Source organism: Adiantum capillus-veneris, chromosome 21 (assembly GCF_014529385.1).
Source record: "Adiantum capillus-veneris isolate H3 chromosome 21, ASM1452938v2, whole genome shotgun sequence".
Taxonomy (NCBI): domain Eukaryota; kingdom Viridiplantae; phylum Streptophyta; class Polypodiopsida; order Polypodiales; family Pteridaceae; genus Adiantum; species Adiantum capillus-veneris.
The window spans coordinates 24,021,415-24,048,767 of record NC_140951.1 but is presented as its reverse complement, the minus strand read 5'-3'; the positions used below and the strand labels follow the sequence as shown (position 1 = coordinate 24,048,767).

General features: G+C 44.4%; 1 protein-coding gene across 1 annotated transcript; it reads left to right on the top strand.

The window, feature by feature from the left end:
* Nucleotides 1–25,903, top strand: LOC147430658 (mRNA-decapping enzyme-like protein). Its single transcript, XM_086493253.1, has 8 exons — nucleotides 1–300; nucleotides 413–453; nucleotides 542–591; nucleotides 675–819; nucleotides 23,320–23,373; nucleotides 23,486–23,609; nucleotides 24,415–24,840; nucleotides 25,635–25,903. The coding sequence occupies exons 1-8, from the start codon at nucleotides 145–147 to the stop codon at nucleotides 25,686–25,688; spliced, it is 1,050 nt and encodes a 349-aa protein (XP_086349379.1). The 5' UTR covers nucleotides 1–144; the 3' UTR covers nucleotides 25,689–25,903.
* The last annotated feature ends 1,450 nt before the right edge of the window (nucleotides 25,904–27,353 follow it).

The following is a 27,353-nucleotide window of genomic DNA, read 5'->3' as shown; positions in this document are numbered from 1 at the left end:
GCAACTTGACATTTCCCGACTGAGTGACAAATCTTTGAATTTTACGACACATTAATCCCTTACCTACGTGATCTGCCTGCACATAGATCATAGAATTAGTTGGCCCATCGCAAGATCGGCACACGCAGAGGGGGAGAGAGAGAGATGCAGGGAGGGCAGAGCGGGAGACTGATAAACCAGCAGAGCACCTCAGAGCTCAACCTTACAGTTTTACAGCGCCTGGACGAGCACATCCAAGAGATCCTCTTCACTGCTGCCCACGTCACGCTGTACGACTTTGATGTCGACAAATGCCAATGGGTAAGCGCCCCCCCCCCCCCCCCCCCCCCCAACAAAAGCGCGGTCCCCGTTTCCAATGTATTACCGTGTGCTGTTAAGAGCTGAAGACTTATTTTGGGGCTTCAAAATGCAGAGCCGCAAGGATGTGGAGGGGTCTCTCTTTGTTGTCAAGAGGTGTGATTTTCAGTGCAGATTCTCACATTTTATTTTGTGAAGACTGTGCATAGCTATTTTTAATATACCTTCTGTGGTGATCATGCAGAAGGACCAAGCCTCGTTTTCAGTTTATTGTGATGAATCGGCGAAGTACAAGTAGGATTTTATATTGGTATATTGTATGTGGCACATCCTGTTTGGTTGTGTTTTTGGGGCTGAAAGTGTTTCGGCTTGTGTAGCAAATCTGGTTGAGGACGTGCTTGATGGTTTTGAGTGTGAGGTGCAAGTGCCGTATTTGCTCTATCGCAATGCTGCCGATGAGGTGAATGGGATTTGGTTCTACAACACTCGAGAGTGTGAAGAGGTGGCGAGTTTGTTTGCAAGGTAACTATCTGTTTGCCGGGGTATGATCTTTGTATTGTTCTGTAGGTTAAATTTGATTTGTTGCATGGCCAAGAAGAGAAGAAGTGCTTGTAAGGCAGGTTTTAAATCCACTTTAGGCAGTATTAGGGTTGAAGGTCTTCTATGATCTCCTATTTCCATGAAATGTGTTGGAGATTGTTCCCTCACCAGACTGTGGTACTTGGTTGCAAACCGCGGTTGTATATCAATGTTAGCTGTGCGTAAATATCATGGATCCACAACTTGCAGTTTCCTTGGAAGTTCAATTGAGACTTTTCTTGGACTCATCTAGGTATATATTGATATATGAGGCGGCTACTGCTGCATATGTTCTGGCTTTTACACACTTTGTGCACCTACCTTCATCTTCACCAAGTGCTCACAAAGAATTGCGGATGGATAGCACTCGTCAAATTTCATTCTCAGCACCAAGGTCAGGCTGTTGCTCCTACTTCCTTGGCAGCGCCTAAAGGGCCTATCCAGCCTTTGGAGGATGGTGTGGCACAGTGGTAGTCGAGTTAAAGGTTGCTCATCTATATGATACTCGGTCATGGAAATCTTACACAGAAACAAGAAACATTTCATGTGTTCTGACATATCGTTGTTTTGAGGTGTTTTTTTTTTTCCATTTCAAAGATGCCAAGAAGAAACAAATCAGTGTTGTGGGGCTGTAGGATACATAACACCTAGAATTGAGCATTTTCTGTAGGATCCTCTTCGCATGCTGTTGCTTGTTCGCCCCTTGATTTTTTGTTGCTCTTGATGACCCTCCAAAGGTCTCGAATATGGCAGCCCAACCTCCCTCTCCCCTTTTCCACCTTCTACTCCTTTGGTTCCTTCCATTGCTTGTGATGCTTGTAGGGGCCGCTGTTTCTTTTCGCTTTGTTGTTGTGTATTCACGTAGATATTGTGCTTTCCTTTTTCTTTGTTTATGCTTGTTTAATTGCTTGTGTGCATGTGGCTTTTTCTTTTGTCTGTGATGCGTGTGCAATGTGCATGTGGGTCTACGTGTGCTTGTGCATGGCCGCATGGTTGCTTGTGATGGGATGTGTGTGTACTTGCGATGCTTGTTACTTTTCTTTTGTTTTCCCCTGTTTGTTGGGTGATGGAGTTTTGGCACCGACTCAGTGGTTGTGAGTTGGTGGGTCTATGGGTGGTTTTAGTCCTTTCTTCGGATTTGCACCATGCCTTGTATATCCTTGCAGATTGAAGAGCACCATAGCCCTGGTGATCGATTCCAGGAATGGTTCGAGGCTTCTCTCTTGTGGATTTTGATGCAGGGGGGTTACGTTGTGGCAGTGCTTATTCTGTTGGCATACTCTGTTGCACATGGCCTTGGAGGCATGGAGTTGGATGCTGTAGATTCTTTGGTGGAGTTTTTACCCTTCTTGGACGAAGTTTGGGCGGCATATTTCTGCTTAAGCTCTTTGCTACTTTCTTCCCTTACTGCCATGCTCCTAGCTCTTGAAGTATCACGCATTTTTTGTAACTCTATATCACCCGGAGTTCTTCCCCTTATTTTTGTGCCGGTTGAATATTCGAGGGGTTTGTCACTATGAGATTCATTATATTCTGTGCGCCTACGAACTGATATATTGCACACATAGAGAGAGAGAGAGAGAGAGAGAGAGAGAGAGAGAGAGAGAGAGAGAGAGAGAGAGAGAGAGAGAGAGAGAGAGTCTCTCCACCTAGTTCCCAGGGCACTTTTACCCTCAGTAGGAGGGGTTTTTTCAGTTATATAGTTGTTTCAGCCTATAAAAGTTATGTTTTAGTTTGTTCAAGTTCTGATGGTCCTAAGCTCTTTATAGGTTCCATGTTTTCGGGCAGCCTTGTACTTTGTCTTCGGGTGGCTGTATTAGCTTTACTTTCCTGTAGGTAGGCTCCTTTTGGGCGCCTATAGGGGATCAAAGTAATAGAGAATCAGCAATGTGCTTGTTTGAGAGGATCATAGCTGTGAGAAAACTGGAGAGAGAGTGACGAGCGATGGCTATCTGCACGAGGAAAACTGTAACGTAAGGGCACCACGGAAAAGAACAGGCTGAACAGGCTTTAGACGCTTCAAAACAACCGAATTGAAAGAGAAACATGGCACACAAGACACGGAGTGGCGGAGTTCTATTCCAAGAGAGCACTCGCCCCAAGCTCGGGCGTCCCTTTCGGTATTTCTTGATATTGCTTCAACTCAGTACAACACTTGTGGCTCTGCTCTGCACATGCACTCGGTAGAATGCTAGAGAGATAGCCCAAAGTTCATATTTAAAGGCCCTTGGTCTACCAAAAGCAGTTTACATGAAAACTTAGTCACAAGGGACGCATTCCGGGACGGGGGATGGGGGACGGGGTTCAAATGGATTTTTAGTGTAAAAAAGAGGGCGGGACGGAAAGTGCGGACGGAAAAGTGGAGACGGGAAGCCCGAAAAAGGGCATCCCATGTTACTATGCATGAAAAGCATCAAGCCAAAAAGCACTTGGTCTAAAAGCTGGCGCCCAATAGCTGCCAGCACAACTTGCGGACGTCCGTACAGCTTGCCACGTCATTAGCTAGTGCAAAACGTGGGTGTGTCACGTCATTAGTTTTTACGCAAGGAATTGTGTCACAAACTAATGACGTGGCATGCCTAATGGACAAAGACCAAACGTATAAGCTGTTCCAATTTATGGATACCTACCGACAGGGCCCTAGGGACCCTAGAAATCAACCAGGGAGCTGGTGGGCTGGCTGTACGGATCAGAAATCGCGTTGACAAGCTGTACGAACGGCCAGATTTTGTGTTGGCAGTGTTGACGTGGCAGCATATGTAACAAACTTGGACACTCCAAGTCAAGATTCTACCGCGATACAACAAAGATTCACTTCAAAAGAGTTCACAATTCACAATTGATTCGACACGGCCCGACGGAGTTCCGTGCCTAGAGATATTGGCCCCAAAGACTGGCGCCCCTTTCGGTTTTCTTTTTGTATTAATCTGTGTTCAAAGTACAAGAGAGTGGGAGTGTTCTCACTCTCAGACTCTGCGTCCAGATGCTCTGAGAAGTGAGGGCCCCTGTCCATTTATCTATAAGTTACAAGGGATGCCCAAAAGCAAAGCCCCAAAAGCTTCTCTTTTAAAAGCTTGTAAAAATAAAGCAATGTTCTAAAAGCTTCTCAATTCAGCCAACGTAAGAATTAGCCAGCACAAAGGTAGGAATTCCGTACAGCTTTGCCACATCAGCAATGCAGCGCAAAAGCGAGATTTTCGTACAGCAGTCAGTGTGAAGTGGAAATCTGTACGGTATTGCCACGTTAGCCTGTTTCCGCGCTTTCCGGGCTGGTACCTTGTTGGGAATGCGTCCGGGCATGCCACTGTGGGTGTATCCGGGCATGCCACATCCCTGGTTTGTGACTGTCACGTGACACATCCCAACCCTATGTGTTCGTGGACAAGCTACACCACAGCAGGGTTCAGTCAGTCCGATCAAGTTAGATTAGCAGTGATCTGTCACTTTTGTGAGTCTATTCGTAGACCGTGCATGCCCAATCACTTAGCATAGATGCATATCCTCTGGTTGCACACAACATGATCATCGGAATTCCCATCAGAATCCATTAGCAGCAATTAGGGGAATTTTCTAGTGCATTTAGCCTATTTTCCTATTTATTGGGATTTTCACTTATTATTTTTAAGTGACTTTCCAACAAAAGTAGGTAGGGGAATTTTGCTAAGTTAATATATAAGCAAACCAAAGTTCACACTTTCTGGCAGAAGAGGCAGCAGGAGCACCTTGCTCAACAGGCAACTTCTCAGCAAGACCAACCCCCGCGACTACTTTGGCGTTTTCTCCACAGAAGACCTAGTGTTTTTGCATCAGATCAGCCTTGGCGATTTGTGCACAGCAGATCAGCCCCAGCGTCATCACGACACAACAGATCAGCCTAGCGTTTTTGCATTTGCAAAACCCCGGCGACTGAAGGACCAATTTCAGCCCTGGCGTTTTTGGATTTCAGCAGCAAATTAAGACCGGCATCATTCACCTAAAGTGTAGCAGATTCAGCCCGTAAAGACCATCAGTTTTCAACCCTAAGAAACCTCATTTTTCAGCCAAGAAAACGCAGCCAAAACAGTCATTTTCAGCCACCGAAACAGTCCCAAAATCCAGCGATTAGAAGATCTCAGATTTCAGCCATTGTCACTGTCGTCGTCGTCGTCACCGTCGTCGTCATCGGCATAGACCAAGTTGCATAGTCCATTGCATACTCATTGTACACCTTTGTGCAATCAAAGAATAGACCACTCTCACCGACGAGAGTGGGGCCTTCGGAGACGGGTTTTACAACCTCTCGGTGTCGTATCTCTACTCTCTCCTTCTCTCAGTCTCATTCATTTGCACCCACAACATCCACCCACTTTGTTTGTGATCATAGCACTCTCCATAAGACGGAAAGCTCTCTTTCCCTAAGAACTAAAAGGAACCTTGAGCAATAAAGATCACTAATCTTGAGAAATACAACATTCATTCCGCTGCACCTAACATTGGTATTAGAGCTTTGGAAGTGTTCTGCATTACTCAAGGGAAGAACCACAAGAACCACAATAGTTTTTTTGCTTCTTGTGATCGCACGAACCCAAGTTTACTTGGACGTGGCGATTCCTAATCGTGTTTTGTTGAAGAGTGACAGGAATCCCAAGAAAGAAGGGCTTGTCCAGCCTCCCCTTGTGTCTCTTTTCACTCATTGAGAGCGGACCGTGCACTTAGCGGCTGGCCAATTGACGTGAGGTGGAAAAAGCAACCTTGGTGTGAGTGCAAGGCCGCCAAGGGGTGCGCCCGCAGAAAAGGGTAGAACTCGGGTGAAGAGAAGATCCTTCTCCAATGCGATTTGCAAGCGAAAGAAAACCTCAAGAACCTCAAGAACCCAAGACCCTCAAGACTCAAGAACCTCAAGAACCCTGAATTCTCACGAATCAAGGACCTCAAGAACCAAGTTCCTCGTGAACTTAAGAACCCAAGACCACAAGAACCCACAAGAACCCACGATTGCAGGATGATCATCACTTGAAGCGGAATGGATACTTCGCTTGGAGGTGATGAGCATGAGAGAGGCGAAGAAGAATTTCCCCCACCAGGAGGTTTTTCTGACCCTTCCCCATCTACGACAAAGATTGCACTAACTCCTATGGAGGAGTTGGACCAAGAAAGAGAAGCAAAAACAAAAGCCTACGAAGAAGATATGGCAGCCATCGAGTGTAAGTACCAAGAAAGAAGGGCAGCCATAGAAGCAGAATTTTATCGCGAGAACAAAGCACAAATGCAAGAGTTATTGCGACTCTTTTCTCAAGCTCAGGCACAGATGCAACAGAATCGGAAAAAGGAGACTCTCTCAGTCTCTTCTTCTCCACAACATGACACACAGGAATTGCATGATGAGAAGCATGATGAATTGAATGATAATGATTTGCATGATGATTTGAATGACAATGATAAGCATGATGATTTGGATGCCAATGATTTGCATAATGATTTGGATGACAATGACAAGCATGATGATTTGCATGATCAAGATGTGATTCCTCACAAGCATGATGATTTGCATGATCAAGATGTGATTTCTCACAAGCATGATGAGTTGCATGAAGAAGATGTGATTGTTCACAAGGATGATGTGTTAGTTGATGCTTTGGCTAGCGAAGCTAACCTCGTTGTAGATTCGATCAATCACGAAGAAGCGATCTTGGCTTTCAAGTCGAGGTCCAAAGAACCCCCACAAGACGATTCGATCATTCAAGACGAAGAGATCTTGGCTCTCAAGCTTAGATCCACAGAACCCCTTCAGGAAGAACCGATCTTGGCTCTCGAGCCTTGGTCCAAAGAACCCACACAGGAAGTATTGTGTGTTCGCATGATTGATATGCACGCATTGTTCAAGTGTTTCATTGTGAAGGTTTCCTGTATTTTAGTGAGCATCGTTATGTGATCCCTTTTTCTAGGCATGACATATTGTATGTTGAGCACGTTTCTCTCATGGATGAGCACGAATGTATGCGGATTGTGCATGAAAAGTTGAAAAGTTTGTATGTCAGGAAGTCACATTCCATGTCTCTTCCTTGGCATGACACAGTTTTCGAAAGAGCACACGATAGTATGAGCACCACGTATGGGCATTTCCATTGTGATTTGCCACAGTTGATTGATTTCGATCAAACAGAAAAGATTCGATCGCATTGTTTGCATGTGTTGGATGAACGGGTTGTCACTCCGTCTCTATGTTCATCTACATTGCATACATAGTCTTTAGAGAAGACTAGATTTTTTTTCCTTCACTTTACATGGAATAGGTATGTTCATGGTTTTGTGTTGGAGATGGTTTCAGGAATTTTCAGCCATGGAGATTCTTGAAGACGAAAGAAGCAGGTCTCTAGACAAAGTTGACGGAAGAAAGGAGATTCAGAAGACTTTGTGTCGCTTTCGGCGCGGTTGAAAGAAGCAAGCGTTGCAGACCTTTATGAAGTTCAAGTACCGCATGACCCACATATCAAAGTGGGCCGGCGAAGAGTCCCTTCCAAGATTTTGGATGCTGTTGGCGATCTCCCTCGACGCCATACAGCTCGGTACCAGTACCTCACTTTGAAAAGGAGGGGATGTCACGTGACACATCCCAACCCTATGTGTCTGTGGACAAGCTACACCACAGCAGGGTTCAGTCAGTCCGATCAAGTTAGATTAGCAGTGATCTGGCACTTTTGTGAGTCTATTCGTAGACCGTGCATGCCCAGTCACTTAGCATAGATGCATATCCTCTGGTTGCACACAGCATGATCATCGGAATTCCCATCAGAATCCATTAGCACCAATTAGGGGAATTTTCTAGTGCATTTAGCCTATTTTCCTATTTATTGGGATTTTCACTTATTATTTTTAAGCGACTTTCCAACAAAAGTACGTAGGGCAATTTTGCTAAGTTAATATATAAGCAAACCAAAGTTCACACTTTCTGGCAGAAGAGGCAGCAGGAGCACCTTGCTCAACAGGCAACTTCTCAGTAAGACCAACCCCCGCGACTACTCTGGCGTTTTCTCCACAGAAGACCTAGCGTTTTTGCATCAGATCAGCCTTGGCGATTTGTGCACAGCAGATCAGCCCCGGCGTCATCACGACACAGCAGATCAGCCTAGCGTTTTTGCATTTGCAAAACCCCGGCGACGGAAGGACCAATTTCAGCCCTGGCGTTTTTGGATTTCAGCAGCAAATTAAGACCGGCATCATTCACCTAAAGTGTAGCAGATTCAGCCCGTAAAGACCATCAGTTTTCAGCCCTAAGAAACCTCATTTTTCAGCCAAGAAAACGCAGCCAAAACAGTCATTTTCAGCCACCGAAACAGTCCCGAAATCCAGCGATTAGAAGATCTCAGATTTCAGCCATCGTCATCGTCGTCGTCGTCGTCGTCATCGGCATAGACCAAGTTGCATAGTCCATTGCATACGCATTGTACACCTTTGTGCAATTAAAGAATAGACCACTCTGGCCGACGAGAGTGGGGCCTTCGGAGGAGGGTTTTACAACCTCTCGGTGTCGTATCTCTTCTCTCTCCTTCTCTCAGTCTCATTCATTTGCACGCACAACATCCATCAACTTTGTTCGTGATCATAGCACTCTCCATAAGACGGAAAGCTCTCTCTTTCCCTAAGAACTGAAAGGAAACTTGAGCAATAAAGATCACTAATCTTGAGAAATACAACATTCATTCCGCTGCACCTAACAGTGATATACCCCCCTCTTGAAAGCATTGTGATTACCCTCGATTACGCTTGCAAAACAAACAGAAGCCATAAACCCTCTTAACAGACACTGACTGTTAGTACCGACGCACTAGGAACAACACATCTAGCACATGTACCAATCGACAGTCACATCATAGGACATCTGTCACGTGACACATCCAACCCTATGTGTCCGTGGACAAGCTACAACACGATCAGGGTTCAGTCAGTCCAGTCAGTCTAGATTTAGAAGTGATCTGGCACTTTTGTGGGTCTATTCGTAGACCGTGCATGTCCAGACACTTAGTGTAGATGCATATCCTCTGGTTGCACACAACATTATCATAAGCATTCCCATCAGAATCCATCAGAATCCTTCAGGAGAATTTTCCAGTGCATTTAGCCTATTTTCCCTAATTTTGACATTTTTCACTTATTATTTTTAAGTGACTTTTGTTGGAAAGTAGGTAGGGCAAATTGAGTAAGTTTGTATATAAGCAAACCTAGACTAGCACTAATTGGCAGAAGAGGCAACAGGAGCACTCGCTCAACAGGCAACTTCTCATCAGAACCCAAGAGGCCCCACTCTCTATGGCGAGAGCGGTCTACTTATGATTGCTCAAATCTCTACAATGCTTGGACTTGCCGACGATGTCGACGACGACGAGACGGGCTGAAAACTGAAATCGCTAAGGGCTGAAATCTGCAAATCTTTATCTGCTGAATTCTGACTCTATGTTGATGATGATGTCGATGGCAACGATGCGACGACAACGCGCTGAAAACGCAGATGCTGAAATCTGCGTTTTCCGGGCTGAAACTGTAAACCTTGCGGAAACTGATTGTGCGGCGAGGTACTGCTGTGGAAAGGTGAGATTTGCGAGGTTCGGGACTTGTTCTGCAATGTCTAAGGGCTGAAAACTGAAAACGCTGGTTGTTCTTGATGTTCCGTCGCAAAGAATGTGCAAAACGCTAGGGTGTGATGTTGATGCAAAAACGCTAGGGCTGAAAATCTGATGCTGTCGCCGATTGTCTTGCTAGGCAAAACGCTAGGCTGATCGGCTGTTGCTAGGTCGCTTCAATGCAAAAATGCTGGACTTCTTCTGTTGAAAACGCTAGGTATTGGATGCAGAAAACGCCAGGCTGGCTGCTCCAAAAACGCTAGGTCTCCTGGGGGGTTCTGCTGAGAAGGTGCCTGTTGAGCGTGTGTTCTTGCTGCCTCTTATGCCAGATAGTGCTAGCCTAGGTTTGCTTATATACAAACTTAGCAAAATTGCCCTACCTACTTTCTAACAAAAGTCACTTAAAAATAATAAGTGAGAAATGTCAAAAATACGAAAAATAGGCTAAATGCACTAGAAAATTCCCCTGAAGGATTTTGATGGATTCTGATGGGAATGCTTATGATCATGCTGTGTGCAACCAGAGGATATGCATCTAATCTAAGTGTCTGGACATGCACGGTCTGTGAATAGACTCACAAAAGTGCCAGATCACTTCCTATTCTAGACTTACTGAACCATGGTCGTGTTGTAGCTTGTCCACGGACACATAGGGTTGGATGTGTCATGTGATATCCCCTCCTTTTCAAAGTGAGGTATTGGTACCGAACTGTATGGCATTGAGGGAGATCGCCAATAGCATCCGGAATCCTGGAAGGGACTCTTCGCTGGCCCACTCTGATGTGTGCGATACTTGAGCTTCATAAAGGTCTGCAATGCCTTCTTCTTTGAGCCGCGCCGAAAGCGACACAACGTCTTCTGTGGCTCCTTCAATGCTTCAACTTCGTCTAGAGTCATGCTTCTTCGTTCTTCAAGAATCTCCATGGCTGAAAATTCTTGAAACCACTTCCAACACAAAACCATGAACATACCTATTCCATGTAAGTGACTGGAAAAAATCGCGACTTCCTAAAAGACTTTGCATGCAATGTAGATGAACAAATAGACGGAGTGCCAAACCGTTCACCACACACACGCAAACAATGAGATCGAATCTTTCTCTTTTGATCTAAAGCAATCAACTGTGGCAATTCTCAACGGAAATGCCCATGCTTGGTGTTCATACTTTCTTGTGCTCTTTCTACAATTGTGTCGTGCCAAGGAAGAGACATGGAATGTGGCTTCCTTGATGCATACTTTTCATGAAAAATCCGCATACATCTGTGCTCATTCATGAGTGAAACGTGCTCTGTGCTCAACGTACAATATGTCATGCCTAGGAAAAGGGATCACATAAGGACGGTGACTAACATACAGGAAACGATCACGAATGAAACACTCGAACAATGCCTGCTGACTAATCATTCGAACACATAATACTTCCTGTGAGGGTCCCTTGGACCTAGGCTCCAGAGCCAAGATCGGTTCCTCCTGAGTGGGTTCTTTCTGAGTGCGTTCTTTCGGAGGGGTTTCTTTGGACCTCGACTCGAGAGCCAAGATCGGTTCTTCGTGATTGATTGAATCTGCAACGAGGTTAGCTTCGCTAGAAAAAGCATCTACTAACACATCATCCTTGTGAACAATCACATAATCTTCATGCAAATCATCATGCTTGTGAGAAATCACATCTTGGTCATCATGCAAATCATCATGCAAATCCTGTGTCATATGCTTCGGAGAAGAAGGGAATGAGAGAGTCTCCTTTTCTTGATTCTGTGCAAAGTACGCCTGCACTCGAGAAAAAAGTCGCCACAACTCTTTCATGTGTTGATCGCTCTTCTCTTGTCTTGTTTTGTTCTCGCGGTCATATTCTGCTTGTCTTTCGTTGTTCTCGCGATCAAATTTGGCTTGTCTTTCTTTGGCTTCCAAGCGTGCTCGCTCGCTCTCACGGGCTATGGCTGCCATTCCTTCTTTGTATTCACAATCTATGGCTGCCATTCGTTCTTCGTAGGCCTTTCTTTCTGCTTCTCTTTCTGCTTTTCTTTCTTCGCGTTCTAACTGTCTTTCTGTAAGCAAATGCTCCAACTCCTCCATAAGAGTTAGTGCAATCCTTGGCGTAGATGGGGAAGGGGGAGGGTCGGAAAAACCTCCTTGAGGGGAAAATTCTTCTTCGCCACTCCCATGCTCATTACCTTCATGGGAAGTATCCATTCCGCTTCGGGTGATGACCATCCACTAAAGTCTTGGGTTCTTGTGGTCTTGGGTTGTTGAGGTTCTTGGGTTCTTGCGGTTCTTGAGGTTCTTGGGTTCTTGAGGGTCTTGGGTTCTTGAGGGTCTTCTTTTGCTTGCAATCTGTGTTAGAGAAGGATCTTCTCTTCACCCGAGTTCTGCACTTTTCCGCGGGCGCACCTTGGCCTATTGCTTTTTCCCACCTCACGTCGATTGGCCGGCCGCTAAGTGCACGGTCCGCTCTCAATGAGTGAAAAGAGGCACAAGGGGAGGCTGGACAAGCCCTTCTTTCTTGGGTTTCCTATCACTCTTCAAAAACACGATTAGGAATCGACACGCCCAAGTGAACTTGGGTTCATGCGACCTCAACAAGCAAAAAAAAAAAAAGTGGTTCTTGTGGCTCTTTCCTTGAGTGATACAGAACACTGCCAAAGCTCTGATACCAATGTTAGGTGCAGCGGAATGAATGTTTGATTTTTGCTCAAGATGAGTGCTCCGAACTATGCTCAAGGTTCCTTTTTCTTACGGAAGGGATTCAGCGAGAGAGTGCAATGGACACAAACAAAGTGAATGGACATTGTGAATGGAAGTGCATGAGACTGAGAGAGAGAGAAGAGAATACGACACCAGAGACGTTGTAAAACCCTCCTCCGAAGGCCCCACTCTCTATGGCTAGAGCGGTCTACTTATGATTGCACAAATCTCTACAATGCTTGGACTTGCCGACAATGTCGATGACAATGAGGACGACGACGAGACGGGCTGAAAACTGAAATTGCTAAGGGCTGAAATCTGCAAATCTTTATCTGTTGAATTCTGACTCTATGTCAATGACGATGTTGATGGCGACGATGCGACGACGACGCGCTGAAAACACAGATGCTGAAATCTGCGTTTTCCGGGCTGAAACTGTAAACCTTGCGGAAACTGATCGTGCGGCGAGGTACTGTTGCGGAAAGGTGAGATCTGCGAGGTTCGGGACTTGTTCTGCAATGTCTAAGGGCTGAAAACTGAAAACGCTGGTGGTTCTTGATGTTCCGTCGTAGAGAATCTGCAAAACGCTAGGGTGTGATGTTGATGCAAAAACGCTAGGGCTGAAAATCTGCTGCTGTCGCCAGTTGTCTTGCTAGGCAAAACGCTAGGCTAATCTGCTGTTGCCAGGCTAATCTGCTGTTGCCAGGTCGCTTCAATGCAAAAACGCTGGACTTCTTCTGTTGAAAAAGCTAGGTACTGGATGCAGAAAACGCTAGGCTGGCTACTCCAAAAACGCTAGGTCTCCTGGGGGGTTCTGCTGAGAAGGTGCCTGTTGAGCGTGTGCTCCTGCTGCCTCTTATGCCAGATAGTGCTAGCCTAGGTTTGCTTATATACAAAACTTAGCAAAATTGCCCTACCTACTTTCCAACAAAAGTCACTTAAAAATAATAAGTGAAAAATGTCAAAAATACGAAAAATAGGCTAAATGCACTGGAAAATTCCCCTGAAGGATTCTGATGGGAATGCTTATGATCATGCTGTGTGCAACCAGAGGATATGCATCTAATCTAAGTGTTTGGACATACATGGTCTGTGAACAGACTCACAAAAGTGCCAGATCACTTCCTATTCTAGACTAACTGAACCCTGGTCGTGCTGTAGCTTGTCCACGGACACATAGGGTTGGATGTGTCACGTGACATCCCCTCCTTTTCAAAGTGAGATATTGGTACCGAACTGTATGGCGTCGAGGGAGATCGCCAATAGCATCCGGAATCTTGGAAGGTACTCTTCGCTAGCCCACTCTGATGTGTGCGATACTTGAGCTTCATAAAGGTCTGCAATGCCTTCTTCTTTGAGCCGCGCCGAAAGCGACACAACGTCTTCTGTGGCTCCTTCAATGCTTCAACTTCGTCTAGAGTCATGCTTCTTCGTTCTTCAAGAATCTCCATGGCTGAAAATTCTTGAAACCACTTCCAACACAAAACCATGAACATACCTATTCCATGTAAAGTGACTGGAAAAAATCTTGACTTCCTACAAGATTTTGCATGCAATGTAGATGAACAAATAGACGGAGTGCCAAGCCGTTCACCACACACTCGCAAACAATGATGGGAATGCTTATGATCATACTGTGTGCAACCAGAGGATATGCATCTAATCTAAGTGTCTGGACATGCACGGTTTGTGAACAGACTCACAAAAGTGCCAGATCACTTCCTATTCTAGATTGACTGAACCCTAGTCGTGCTGTAGCTTGTCCACGGACACATAGGGTTTGATGTGTCACGTGACATTTCCCTTTCTCTTTCTCAGGCGTGCCTTCTCAAAACGTAAGAGCACCCAATCGTTCTGCTTTAATTTCAAATCGCGATGATGTCGATTAGTTGTCTTTTTGTGTCTTTCGTTAGATTTCTCTAAATCGCGGACCTTGGCAAAAGGTGTGTCTAAGTCCCTCGTGTATTGATCGGCTTTAAAAATCTTATCTTTCGTGCTTAAGAAGGGTGGAACCTCCACCAAGGGCAAATATTTTTCCCATTGAGTCTTCTCATCCGAAATGTAAGACTTCAATAAATCCAGTACGACTGAATTTGCAATCTCAGATTGCCCATTAGTCTGCTGGTGGAAAGATGACGAGAATTGCAACCGCGTGCTAATGTTCTCCCAAATAGCCTTCCAAAACAAACTCGTGAATCGGGGATCTCTGTCGGAGAGAACCGTCTCAGGCATGCCATGTGATCTGTATATCTGGGCAATGAACAGTCTCGCTAAGTGATCTAGCTTGACCGTTTTCTTCACTGGAATGAAATGATCTTGCTTGCTAAATTTGTCAATAACAGTCCAGATACCATCGTGCCTACTCTGTGTCTTCGGGAGATCAAAAATGAAATCCATAGCAATACTTTCCTAGGGGCGGGTGGGAATGGGTAAAGGCTGTAACAATCCTTTTGCTTTATGCCTGTCAAACTTGACCTTCTGGCATACCAAGCAATTGCGTACAAAATCGTCCACGTCCTTCTTGAGTCTCGGCCAAAAGAAGTATCTCTCCACACCTTTCAAGGTGGTATCAATGCCGCGGTGACCCGTAAATGGTGGACAGTGGCATTTGGTTAGAACCTTTTCCCTCAACGGTTGTGTCACGCATAACATCGTTTTCTTCATCAAGTAGCCATCCCGAATGGAATATCCCGCTACTACCTCCCCATTCTGTATTCGACCAAATACATCTGCAAAATCTGGATCTGTGGCGTACTAATCGACCATATCCTCGAAGCTGTTTTGAACTTGTTTTGGTGCTGATTTGAATTGTTTGACTCTGGTTTTAATACTGGTTTCAATGATTGGTGATTTTACTCTCGCGTGGAGTAGAGAGAAATGATGTTTGAGAATGCTTGTCATACTCATGGCCCGGACCCTTATGGTTATTTACGGGGGGAGTGTTGAATGATTGAAACGTGCTGTTTTTACTCATGGCCTGGACCCTTGTGGTTAGTTACGGGGGGAGTATTGTTGTTTTTGACTCCTGGCCCGGACCTGGATGGTTATGCGGGAGGAGTATCAAGAAGTCTGAGCAGTGGTTACTCTTAGCACCTCCAAACGACGTAGGCTGCGGTCTGGGGGGCATTTGGTTGTAAAAGGTCTCAATATCTCCCGGCCCGGACCTTTTTAGGTTATGCGGGAGGAGCGATGAGGGAGTCGTTGAATATCTCCCGGCCGGACCTTGTTAGGTTATGCGGGAGGTGTTAGGTGCAGCGGAATGAATGTTTGTGCTTTGCTCAAGATGAGTGCTCCGAACTGTGCTCAAGGTTCCTTTTGTTTTTATGGAAGGGAGAGCCTTCCATTCTTAATGAGAGAATGCTATGATCACAAACAAAGTGAATGGACACTGTGCGTGCAAGTGTATGAGACTGAGAGATAGAGAGAGAAGAGAGATACGACACGAGAGACATTGTAAAACCCTCCTCCGAAGGCCCCACTCTCGTCGGCGAGAGTGGTCTACTTATGATTGCACAAACTAGTACAAAGTGTATGCATGAGACTGATGCAAGTCTAGGCTATGTTGACGACGACGACGGGGATGACGAGGTCGACACTAGGGCTGAAATCTGCAATCTTGTATCTGCTGTCCAAAAATGTTACTGGTTGAAATCTGCTACAGTCTAAAACGCTGGTTTTGGGGGCTGTTTCTGTAGGTCTTTGTCGCTGAAATTCTGCAGGTTTAGGGCTGAAAACTGAGGTTCTTAAGGGCTGAATCTGCTACTTTTTAGGGGCTGAATCTGTTGGTCTTTCATTGCTGAAAAACGCCATGCTGAAAACTGTAAAAAACGCTAGGTGTTGGAGTATGCTTGCGGTGAAGATCTGGGATCAAAACGCTAGGCTTGTGGTCTTGCTGTCACCGGAATCTGCAAAGCAAATCGCTGGCTGATCTTGATGGGAAAAAACGCTAGGTCCTGCAATTTGCAAAACGCTAGGCCTTCTGATGGGTTCTGCTGAGAAGTTGCCTGTTGAGAGTGGAGCTCCCGCTGCCTCTTCTGCCAAATAGTGCTAGCTCTAGTTTGCTTATATACAAACTTAGCAAAATTGCCCAGCTACTTTCCAACAAAAGTCACTTAGAAATAATAAGTCAAAAATGTCAAAAATAGGCTAAATGCACTGGAAAATTCCCCTGAAGGATTCTGATGGATTGTGATGGGAATGCTTATGATCATGTTGTGTGCAACTAGAGGATATGCATCTACACTAAGTGACTGGGCATGCACGGTCTACGAATAGACTCACAAAAGTGCCAGATCACTTCCAATCTAGATTGACTGAACCCTGATCATGCTGTAGCTTGTCCACGGACACATAGGGTTGGATGTGTCACATGACATCCCCTCCTTTTCTAAGTGAGGTACTGGTACCGAACTGTATGGTGTCGAGAGAGATCGCCAATAGCATCCGGAATCCTGGAAGGGACTCTTCGCCGGCCCACTCTGATGTGTGGGTCGTGCGGTACTTGAACTTCATAAAGGTCTGCAAAGCTTGCTTCTTTGGGCCGCGCCGAAAGCGACAAAGTCTTCTGTGGCTCCTTCAATGCTTCAACTTCGTCGATAGTCATGCTTCTTTCGTCTTCAAGAATCTCCATGGCTGAAAATTCCTGAAACCACTTTCAACACAAAACCATGAACATACCTATTCCATGTAAAGTGAGTAGAAAAAATCTTGTCTTCCTCAAAGGTTGTGCATGCAATGTAGATGAACAAATCGACGGAATGCCAAACCATTCACTTTGTCTGTGATCATAGCATTCATGCCGAGGAAGAGATATGGAATGTGACTTCCTTACATACATACTTTTCAACTTTTCATGAAAAATCCGCATACATTCGTGCTCATTCATGAGTGCAACGTGCTCAACGTACAATATGTCATGCATAGGAAAAGGGATCACATAAAGACGCTGACTAAATTACAGGAAACGATCACGAATGAAACACTCGATCAATGCGTGCTGACTAATCATGCGAACACATAATACTTCGAGCCAAGATCGGTTCTTCTTGAGGGGTCGAATCTTCCTGTGGGGGTTCTGTGGACCTCGACTCGAGAGTCAAGATCGGTTCTTCGTGATTGATCGAATCTACAACGAGGTTAGCTTCACTAGAGAAAGTATCAACTAACACATCATCCTTGTGAACAATCACATCATCTTCATGCAACTCATCATGCTTTTGAGAAATCACATCTTGATTCATGCAAAGCATCATGCTTGTGAGAAATCACATCTTGATCATGCAAATCATCATGCTTGTCATTGGCATCCAAATCATCATGCTCATCATTATCATCATGCTTATCATTGTCATTCAAATCATCATGCAAATCCTCTGTGTTATGCTTTGGAGAAGAAGAGACTGAGAGAGTCTCCTTTTCCCGAATCTCTTGCATCTGTGCCTGAGCTTGAGAAACAAGTCGCAAGAACTCTTTCATGTGTTGGTTGCTCTTTCCTTTGACAGCGGCTGCCATTCTTTCTTGGTGTCTGCGCTCCATTTCTGCTTTTCTTTCTGCGTGTCTGCGTTCCATTTCTGCCATTCTTTCTGCATGTCTTGCTTCGCGTTCTAACTTCCTTTCCAGAAACATCTGGTCTAAAGCCTCCATAGGAGTTAGTGCAATTCTTGACGTAGATGGGAAAGGGGGAGGGTCGGAAAAACCTCTTGGTGGGGAAAATTCTTCTTCGCCTCTCTCATGCTCACCTCCAAGCGAAGTATCCATTCTGCTTCGAGTGGTGACCATCCACGGAAGTCGTGGGTTCTTGTGGTCTTGAGTTCTTAAGTTCATGAGGAACTTGGGTTCTTGAGGTTCTTGAGGGTCTTGAGGTTCTTGAGATTTTCTTTCGCTTGCAATCTGTGTTTGAGAAGGATCTTCTCGTCACCCGAGTTCTACTCTTTTTTGCGGGTGCACCCCTTGGCGGCCTTGCACTTGCACCAAGGTTGCTTTTTCCCACCTCACGTCGATTGGCCGGCTGCTAAGTGCACGGTCCGCTCTCAATGAGTGAAAAGAGACACAAGGGGAGGCTGGACAAGCCCTTCTTTCTTGGGATTCCTGTCACTCTTTAAAAACACGATTAGGAATCGACACGTCCAAGCGAACTTGGGTTTGTGCGACCACAAGAAGCAAAAAAAAAATTCTTGTGATTCTTGTGGTTCTTTCCTTGAGTGATACAGAACACTGCCAAAGCTCTGATACCAATGTTAGGTGCAGCGGAATGAATGTTTGCGCTTTGCTCAAGATGAGTGCTCCGAACTGTGCTCAAGGTTCCTTTTGTTCTTATGGAAGGGAGAGCCTTCCGTTCTTAATGAGAGAATGCTATGATCACAAACAAAGTGAATGGACACTGTGCGTGCAAGTGTATGAGACTGAGAGATAGAGAGAGAAGAGAGATACGACACCAGAGACGTTGTAAAACCCTCCTGCGAAGGCCCCACTCTCGTCGGCGAGAGTGGTCTACTTATGATTGCACAAACTGGTACAAACTGTATGCATGAGATTGATGCAAGTCTAGGCTATGTTGACGACGATGACGGGGATGACGAGGCCGACACTAGGGCTGAAATCTGCAATCTTGTATCTGCTGTCCAAAAACGTTACGGGCTGAAATCTGCTACAGTCCAAAATGCTGGTTTTGGGGGCTGTTTCTGTAGGTCTTTGTCGCTGAAATTCTGCAGGTTTAGGGCTGAAATTTGAGGTTCTTAAGGGCTGAATCTGCTACTTTTTAGGGGCTGAATTTGCTGGTCTTTCATTGCTGAAAAACGCCATGCTGAAAACTGTAAAAAACGCTAGGTGTTGGAGTATGCTTGCGGTGAAGATCTGGGATCAAAACGCTAGGCTTGTGGTCTTGCTGTCGCCGGAATCTGCAAAGCAAATCGCTGGCTGATCTTGATGGGAAAAAACGCTAGGTCCTGCAATCTGCAAAACGCTAGGCCTTCTGATGGGTTCTGCTGAGAAGTTGCCTGTTGAGAGTGGAGCTCCCGCTGCCTCTTCTGCCAAATAGTGCTAGCTCTAGTTTGCTTATATACAAACTTAGCAAAATTGCCCTACCTATTTTCCAACAAGTCACTTAAAAATAATAAGTGAAAAATGTCAAAAATAGGGAAAATAGGCTAAATGCACTGGAAAATTCCCCTGAAGGATTTTGATGGATTGTGATGGGAATGCTTATGATCATGTTGTGTGCAACTAGAGGATATGCATCTACACTAAGTGACTGGGCATGCACGGTCTACGAATAGACTCACAAAAGTGCCAGATCACTTCTAATCTAGATTGACTGAACCTTGATCATGCTGTAGCTTGTCCACGGACACATAGGGTTGGATGTGTCACGTGACAGGAGGAGTGTTCATCGACGGCTTTATGTTTCTATGTCTTGTAGCATATGTGAGCATTTGTGTTGCATTGTGATGTGCCAACCATTGAATATTCCTAATTGGATGAGATTGCCTGGGTATGTAATTTTAGTGTAGCAAGACACCCGTGGAAGATCAGTACGGTCTGGGTGTGATGGCTAATTTTACTACGTGGAATATCAAGAGTTCCGATCTGGACGAAAGGAGAAGCTAACCCCTTGATCAAAAGAGCCGAAAGGAGAAGCTAACTCCTTAACAAAAAGAGCAAACTGATTGTCCCTCGGAATGACCCTCGAAAATTTTGAGCTAACTTGAGTTGTTTTGCAGAATCGCAGACGATTACTCTCTTTCAAGAAGGGGAGATGTAACAAATTGCTGACGTGTCAAAGCCCAAAAGAAGGGAGCCAACTTGCAGGTTGGCCGAGGGGCCTAAACCCTAAGAAGAACAAGTAGCAGAAGAAGAAGTCCTACCAACTTATGGGGACCCCGTCCGATGGGGCCCTAAGTGACATAAAGGAAATAAAGCAGGACCCACATACACACAAATTACGTAGCTGTTGATAACATGGCCGATTTTCGAAAAATACGCTGGCTGATGACGTGGCAGGTTGTACGGATTTTTGCGTTTTGTGCTAACTGCTGACGTGGCAACTGTATTGATTTCCTTAAAGTACGTTGGCAGCTTTTTGGCATTGCTTTTGGACCAGGAGCTTTTGAGTTTGAAGGCTTTTCATGTAAATTGCTTTTCATAGGCCAAGGGCCTTTAAATATGAGGTTAGGGCTCATTCTTTGGCATGCTTCCTGGCAAAGGTGCAGAGTCTGGAGTATCAGCTTGTACTGTGCTGATGCAATATAAAGAAATACCGAAAGGGGCGCCAAGGTTTGGGGCCAATACTCTCTGGGGTGGATTCCGCTACTCCGTTTCACGTGTCGTCTCTCTCTCTCTCTCTCTCTCTCAGTTCTGTTTTTATTGAAGTGCTAAAAGTCTGTTCAGTCTGTTCTTTTCTATTGGCACGTGGTGCCCGTCTTGTGACAGAGCATCATCTTTGTCGCATCGTCAACCAATTGTCGACGCTCCATCTCTTCAATCTCCGCGTGAGTAGGCCGAGACAGGCTATACTCCTCGTGAGAATCTACTTCATGAATTTTTCCCGCATCCCTAGATGCAGAGGAAGTCGACTGTTCTCTGTTTGAATCCATAAGTGTCACGAGAAAAGGATCGGATTTTCCAGTAGAAGAGAAATCGGTTGCGCTTTGATACCATTGTAACAAACTTGGACACTCCAAGTCAAGATTCTACCGTGAAACAACAGAGATTCACTTTAAAACAATTCACAGTTCACAATTGATTTGACACGGCCCGACGGAGTTCCGTGCCTAGAGATATTGGCCCCAAAGATTGGCGCCCCTTTTGGTCTTTCTTTTTGTATGAATCTGTGCTCAAAGTACAAGGGAGTGGGAGGGGTCTCACTCTTAGACTCTGCGTCCACTTATTTATATGTTTACAAGAGATGCTAAAAGCAGAGCCCCAAAAGCTTTCAATTTTTAAAAGCCCTGAAAATAAAGCAATTTATCCAAAGCTCTTCCAAAGGCTTGCGTAGAGTTTCTCTTGCGCAAAAAGCAAGTTTTCGTATTGCTACCCGTAAATCACGGAATTACGACGCTCAGCCACATCAGCCTGTCAGTGGAAGTGGCACCGCAAAATCCGAGAGGCCGTACGGCATGCCACGTTAGCATTTTTGCGGGTTTTCTGGGAGCTGGCCAGGGTGTGTGTGTGTGTGTGTGTATCTGCTGCCACCCTTGTCCAGGGCCAATGACACCTCACAAGTTTGTCACACACACACACACACACACACACACACACACACACAGGGTACTGGTACTGGTACTACTGGTATGGTTACTGCTATACTGCTATACTAGTACCGGTAGTAGTGGTACAATATATACTGGTATTGGTACTCGTAATTATTGGTACTACTAGATGATACGGGTACTGATACTGGCACTGTACACAAATGTAACAGGGAACGGGCGGAACACAACCCAAACGTTCCGAAACGGCGTTCTGAACGAGTCCCGTTCCCGAAACGAAGTCGGGAATGGAACACCATTCCGGAACAGGGTGAAACTGGAACGCTGTGCCGGAACGGGGGGGGGAACAGGGCGGAACGTGAGGTGGAATGGCGAAACGTGCAAAAGTAGGCATTTGGGGGTAGATTTGGGGCTGTTTGGGGGACATATTTGGGGTAGTTTGAGGCCAGGTTTGGGGTTGTTTAGGAGTTTATTTGCGACTAAGCTGAATGGAGGCAATTCAAGCCTTACTTTAGTCGACCGTTCCGGCCCCGTTCCCATTCCGGGCCCCCCTCCTCCTCCCCGTTCCCATCCCGTTCCCGTTCCCCGTTCCCCGTTTCCGTTCCGGGTAACTATGCTGTACACTACTGTTACTGTTACTCCTATACTGCTACCGGTAGTACTGGTTGTATTGGTACAATATATACTGGTACTGGTACTGGTACTTACTGCTGGTACTACAAGACTATACTGGTACTGATATTGACATTATACACTACTGGTATTGATACTCCTATACTGCTACCAATAATGCTGGAGTAAAGGTATTGTATATACTGGTACTGATATTGATACTGATATCTATTTGTACTATTGAACTATACGGGTACTGGTAATGGTACACACACACTGTTTTTAGTGTGTTGCTATTTCCTTGGTATATTTTTACTGGGACTGTTGGCTTGGGGTACTCTTAGTGATTAACTCGCTTAAATTTACTACGTAATTTTTGTAGGGTGGTACCTTAATGGTACCTAACCCTTAGATACTATGAGCGGGCTAACCGGCTCTGTAAATGATTACGTCTTCTGCTTAATAGCGAGGTGGCTCCCTCCTGACGGGTCTGCGATACTGCGCTCTTAAGTGCTGTGTGTGTGTGTGTGTGTGTGTGTGTGTGTTCATGGCGGTGCTGCTACACCATACCCCTCTTGAAGCCGGGCCCACCATACGGCTAAGAAGGAAGTTGGTCACTTGCTCCAAAACCTATAAAAAGGTGAGCTTTACATGCTTACTTAGCAATAGTGGTGTGTGTATTTGAGAGAAGTGTCTGTACATTAGGACTGTGAGGATTTTACCTACAAAGGGGTAGTGTTAAATGTCGGATCTATGGCAAAGGGCAAGGATAAGTAGGCTATTGTGGAGTTGGCTGCTCCAACTCATTCTCAGGTGACTTTTGGCATTGAAATGGATTGCTGTCCGAACTGTTTGATGGTTGTGACTCGTGAGTATTCCTCATGCATATGCCGGTAGAGGCACTTGAATAGCTTTTTCTACTGAACTTTATCTCATGAGAGCTTGTAAAGCACAAGGGGCTTCGTATGGTTTTTCCCTTGTAAATGATTTCATCTCTGGATATATGATTAGCTTTTTTGATGGTTGTGACTCGTGAGTATTCCTCATGCATATGCCAGTAGAGGCACTTGAATAGCTTCTTCTGCTGAACTTTATCTCATGAGAGCTTGTAAAGCACAAGGGGCTTCATATGGTTTTTTCCCTTGTAAATGATTTCATCTTTGAATATATGATTAGCTTGTCTCAATAACCATTCCTAAAATGTCACAGATGTTGTATATTTTACAGGAGCAACTGCGGTAAATTTCTAGATAACATGAAAATGTCATTGGAGGGTTACTGCATCATTCAATCTAAGTCGATATGCTTGTGATTTAATGTTATTAACAATGAAATGTATTTTGCAGAATCTCAAACGCCTACTCCAAGCCTCCACAAAAGCAAATGTTTTCTTCTTCACGGTATTTTCTGGACTGCTTGATGTGTTATGTTACCACCAACCCATCTCCAATGCTTTGTTATTGAATATTGGGCTCACCTTTGGGCATGCTGTTCTGACTGCTGCTCTGGCAGAAACGACTTTACAGAGCTAGAAGCGGTTCCAACATCTGCAATTGTGGAAGAACCATTAGAGCCAACAACAGCCTCTGCTCCAGCAGTAGGACCTCCCAAAGATTCATTGGAGCGCTTTTTCAGTGTATGTCCTTTATTATTCCACATCAATGCTTTGGAAGCAAAGCTTCTAGAGTGATGAAGGGTTTTTATCGATTAGGCCTAGCATTGCTATGTTATTATAAGATAGTGTTGTGTGAATGAGGATTTTCTTGTCTTCCTAGAAGCACAAATAGTAGATTCAACCATCAACAAACGCATGATTACCTAGTAGTATGACAAGAGTCTTCATAAAAAGCTCACTTTTTCCTTCCATTGATAGATAACGTAAGCTTCAAACACTGCACCTTGTCTTCAGCTTCTATCTTGGAGAAGACAATACTCGCAGCAAAGAATGTGCCTACAAATTTCTTGTATTTCATGCATAGTTGCCAGGAGTTTTGGAAACGGAGAAACAGGAATGGGCAGGAAACGGGAGAAAGGGAGTTTTGGGCTCAGGAGGAAACTGGGAAATGCGAAATGGGAATATAAATAAATTTATAAACAGACTAGATAGTATATTCAGTAGCTTGGTCACTAGTTTTGTTGTATGAGCTGTAGTTGTCCATGAGAGAGTACGATCAAAGATTTTCACCTTAAAATTATTCTGAGTGTTGACTGGTTTTATGAAGTTAGGCTATATGCACCCCATAATTCTGGTGATGCTTTATTGTCAGATAGTGAATACCAGCAACTACATTAATAAATCTCAGTTTGAGTACAGTGGCTATATTTTTGTGTGTGTACAACTAGAGTTACATATGCATAAGCTTGGGTCGCAAGGGTGGAATATGATTTGTCTGCTTGCTAGCTTTCCTTCTGATTGAAATTCAAAATGTTGATCTTTGCAGGATGTTCTGAATTTGAATTCTCATCAACCTTTAGCTCCTGCAGCCATGAGGTCACCAGCTGTGACTCATGCTTCCTCAACACATACGACAGCTGACGCTACAACCAAGTATTCTCCAGGATATGTTACACCTCCTCCACCTCCCCCCCCGCCACCATTAACACCTCCGACTAACCAATTGGCAAGGGAGCCTAGCATTCCGAGCTCAGAATCTCTTCTAAAACCTTACTTCTATGTGCCGCCTCCGTTGCCTGCTTCTCAAACCTCGACCCTCCATCATCCTGTGTTGCAGCCATCTGTTGGAGCTCCTTTATTGCAGCCTTTCCCTCCACCTACTTCTTTTTCACTAGCTGCTTCTTCGGCTCCGCCTGCTCGGTTGAATATCAGCAAAGGAGGAGTTCGCGATGCACTGTTCAGATTGGTGCAGGTATTGTTTTTGCGATTCTTAATGTCTTTTGATTGTTGAAGATGGTAGATATTGCCAGTAGAGTAAAGGCTGCAATGGTTTTATAAGTAGTCAATCTAAATTACTTACAGGCAGGGGAATAGAAAAAGGGGTAAGAAGGGGGGTGAAGGGATTTGATTCAACATATGCGAAACAAATACTGCTGTGATGTACTGTTGACATGGAATTTGGAAATGATGGTGCAATGGCACAAAATATGCAGACCTTTGTATTAATGTATGCTTATGCATGTTTGTGTGGGAGAGTTACATTTGCACCTGTTCGACAACTTAGTGGGCACGGATGATACTACTGGGGATGTCATAGATGCAGTGAATAGTATGCATGGAGCTGATGGTTATATCATCATATGCTTAACTACCACGAGTCTGTAACTTGCAATTTCCATAGGTGAATTTGGGCTTTCCCTGGATGCATCCAGCTATTTAGAAGGAATAGCGCAGCACAATCTTGTTTTTGATTTTTCAAAGTTTGTTGGGTGCAGTACACCTAACTAAAGCCAAAAACTTCTGTTTTGAGTGTTTTGTTTTGTTACTCTGAGAAAACAGGGTTTAAGAATGAAGCCCAACCTGCAATCAAAACCGTATGCGTATTGCACAAAACAAAAGCACCTGATCAAATTCCATGTTCCAGCTAGTTTACTCCTTGATGTGTACTGAGTTTTATTATTTCAAAACCTTTGCTGCACGCTAGCTCCAAATGTGGTGTGAATTCATCAAATTGCTTATCAAGGTGATTTGGTTTTGTTGCTGCAGAATGACACCTTCATAGATATGGTGTTTGAAGAAATACTGCGGGCCCATCGGTAACCTTTTACAGCAGTGAAGAGCTATTTTTTTTGAAAGTTTTGATCTCCATCTGTAATACAGAATTATAAATTAGGACACTGTAAGATATTGCTTTGTAATTGTATTGAATATCATAGAGAAGTCTCTGAAGCAGTTTTCATCTTGGGGTTAAATGGTGGTAAGCTTGTGCAGTGCTAAGTACTGATAATAATGAAAATGGGAAGGTCTTGTACTGATGGCATGGTTGCGCGAAATTTGGTCACCGGTTTCTGTTGCCGCTGTCTCCGCATTTCTCATTCTTGTAGTTACTACGAACTTGCCCAAATTTCAATCATTCCATTGCTGTTTCCATATCTGTTTCTGTAATATGTATCCAATTTCCTTTTTCATTTTGCTATGACTGGGATTGCATAGTTTTTTTGACGCGTGTTATTGGCGAACCATGCTCACGGTCGTGTCTTAAGTCTGTTTGAAGTATGATTGGGTTTACGGACTTTATTGGCTTGAAGCTTCATTTTTTGCCTTGAGGCTCCACTTTTTGGCTGCCTCATTTTGTTCTAAGCCTAGATTCTAAAATTTCTACGGTGTTTCATTGCATTCGATGGTTTTGTACTCTTTTATATTGTTTGAAGTGCCATAGCTGTATGGAATCCTCTGCGGCTTTGATCCAACTTTCGCATCCATCCGACTCCGTCGTATAGTGACATATCGAAAAACCATGGTATTGAGCACGATGTTTTGGTTTTGTTCTCATGAGCAATGGGGTTTGACTAGAGGTTTCTTTCTTGGAGAGGGCCTTGGTAAGTTTTTCTGTATAATGATGTTAGTAATGATACCTTTGTCTGCTGCAAGATTTAGCTTGTTGATAGTCTAGCCTCTTGGCTTATTTCTATTATCATGTGTTTCTTTTTGAGGCAGACTAGACATCGGTAGCTCCAAGGCTTTGATTTTATATGTGTTTCATGTTGTTAGCTTGTGTGTTCGATGTAATTGACTGCTGGAACGATTAAGGCTTAAACTGATAACTCAAATGCGCTTTACCATCAAACTACGCCTGCATCTTTGTTTCATGTGCAACATGTAAGGGGCAAAGTAAGTAGGGTTATACTTCATTCTACTCTTAAGAGCATATATGAGTCTGTCCAGAGGAGTTGGCCTTAAGATGAAGGGCTGTTAGGGGTGTGGGTGCAATCCTGAGCTGATGCTTCAACATCTGATTGCAAAAAAAAAAAAAAAAAAGAGAACTCTGTATAATGGAACTCCCTAGCCAAGCCTTGTATTGTTTGTATTTGCAACCTTGTTTAAATACGCATACAAACTCAAAAGAGACTTGTGAAAAGTACCTCTTTGAATGCGGTAAAGCTAGTGATCTCTTTGTTGCACCAGACTAATCTACAGCCAATGGATCCCAGTAGAAGAGTTGAATGCTTGAAGCATGCTAAGAGGCCACTTTGCAAGGTAGTACCTCATTGAGTGGGTGCCTTGATAATTTAAATCTTCATGAATAAAAGTTTATAATTTTAAGTCCTGTTTATATGCGAATTTTTTTGACTTAAAACTGCTTGATTACAAACCTTGAATTTGAGTTGGTCTCAAATCCTTTTGGCGAAAATTTGAGGCCACCATTATTTATTTGAACAGGTTTTGGATGAAGCAAACCTACCTTTTCTCAAGCCTTGCTTGTGA

Bases quoted from the DNA above. Each gene is read 5' to 3' on its own strand.
- LOC147430658 (XM_086493253.1), top strand. From the start codon at position 145: ATGCAGGGAGGGCAGAGCGGGAGACTGATAAACCAGCAGAGCACCTCA. The intron at 301-412 runs GTAAGCGCCCCC...TTCAAAATGCAG, and splicing joins ATGTCGACAAATGCCAATGG to AGCCGCAAGGATGTGGAGGG. The intron at 820-23,319 runs GTAACTATCTGT...TGTATTTTGCAG, and splicing joins GTGGCGAGTTTGTTTGCAAG to AATCTCAAACGCCTACTCCA.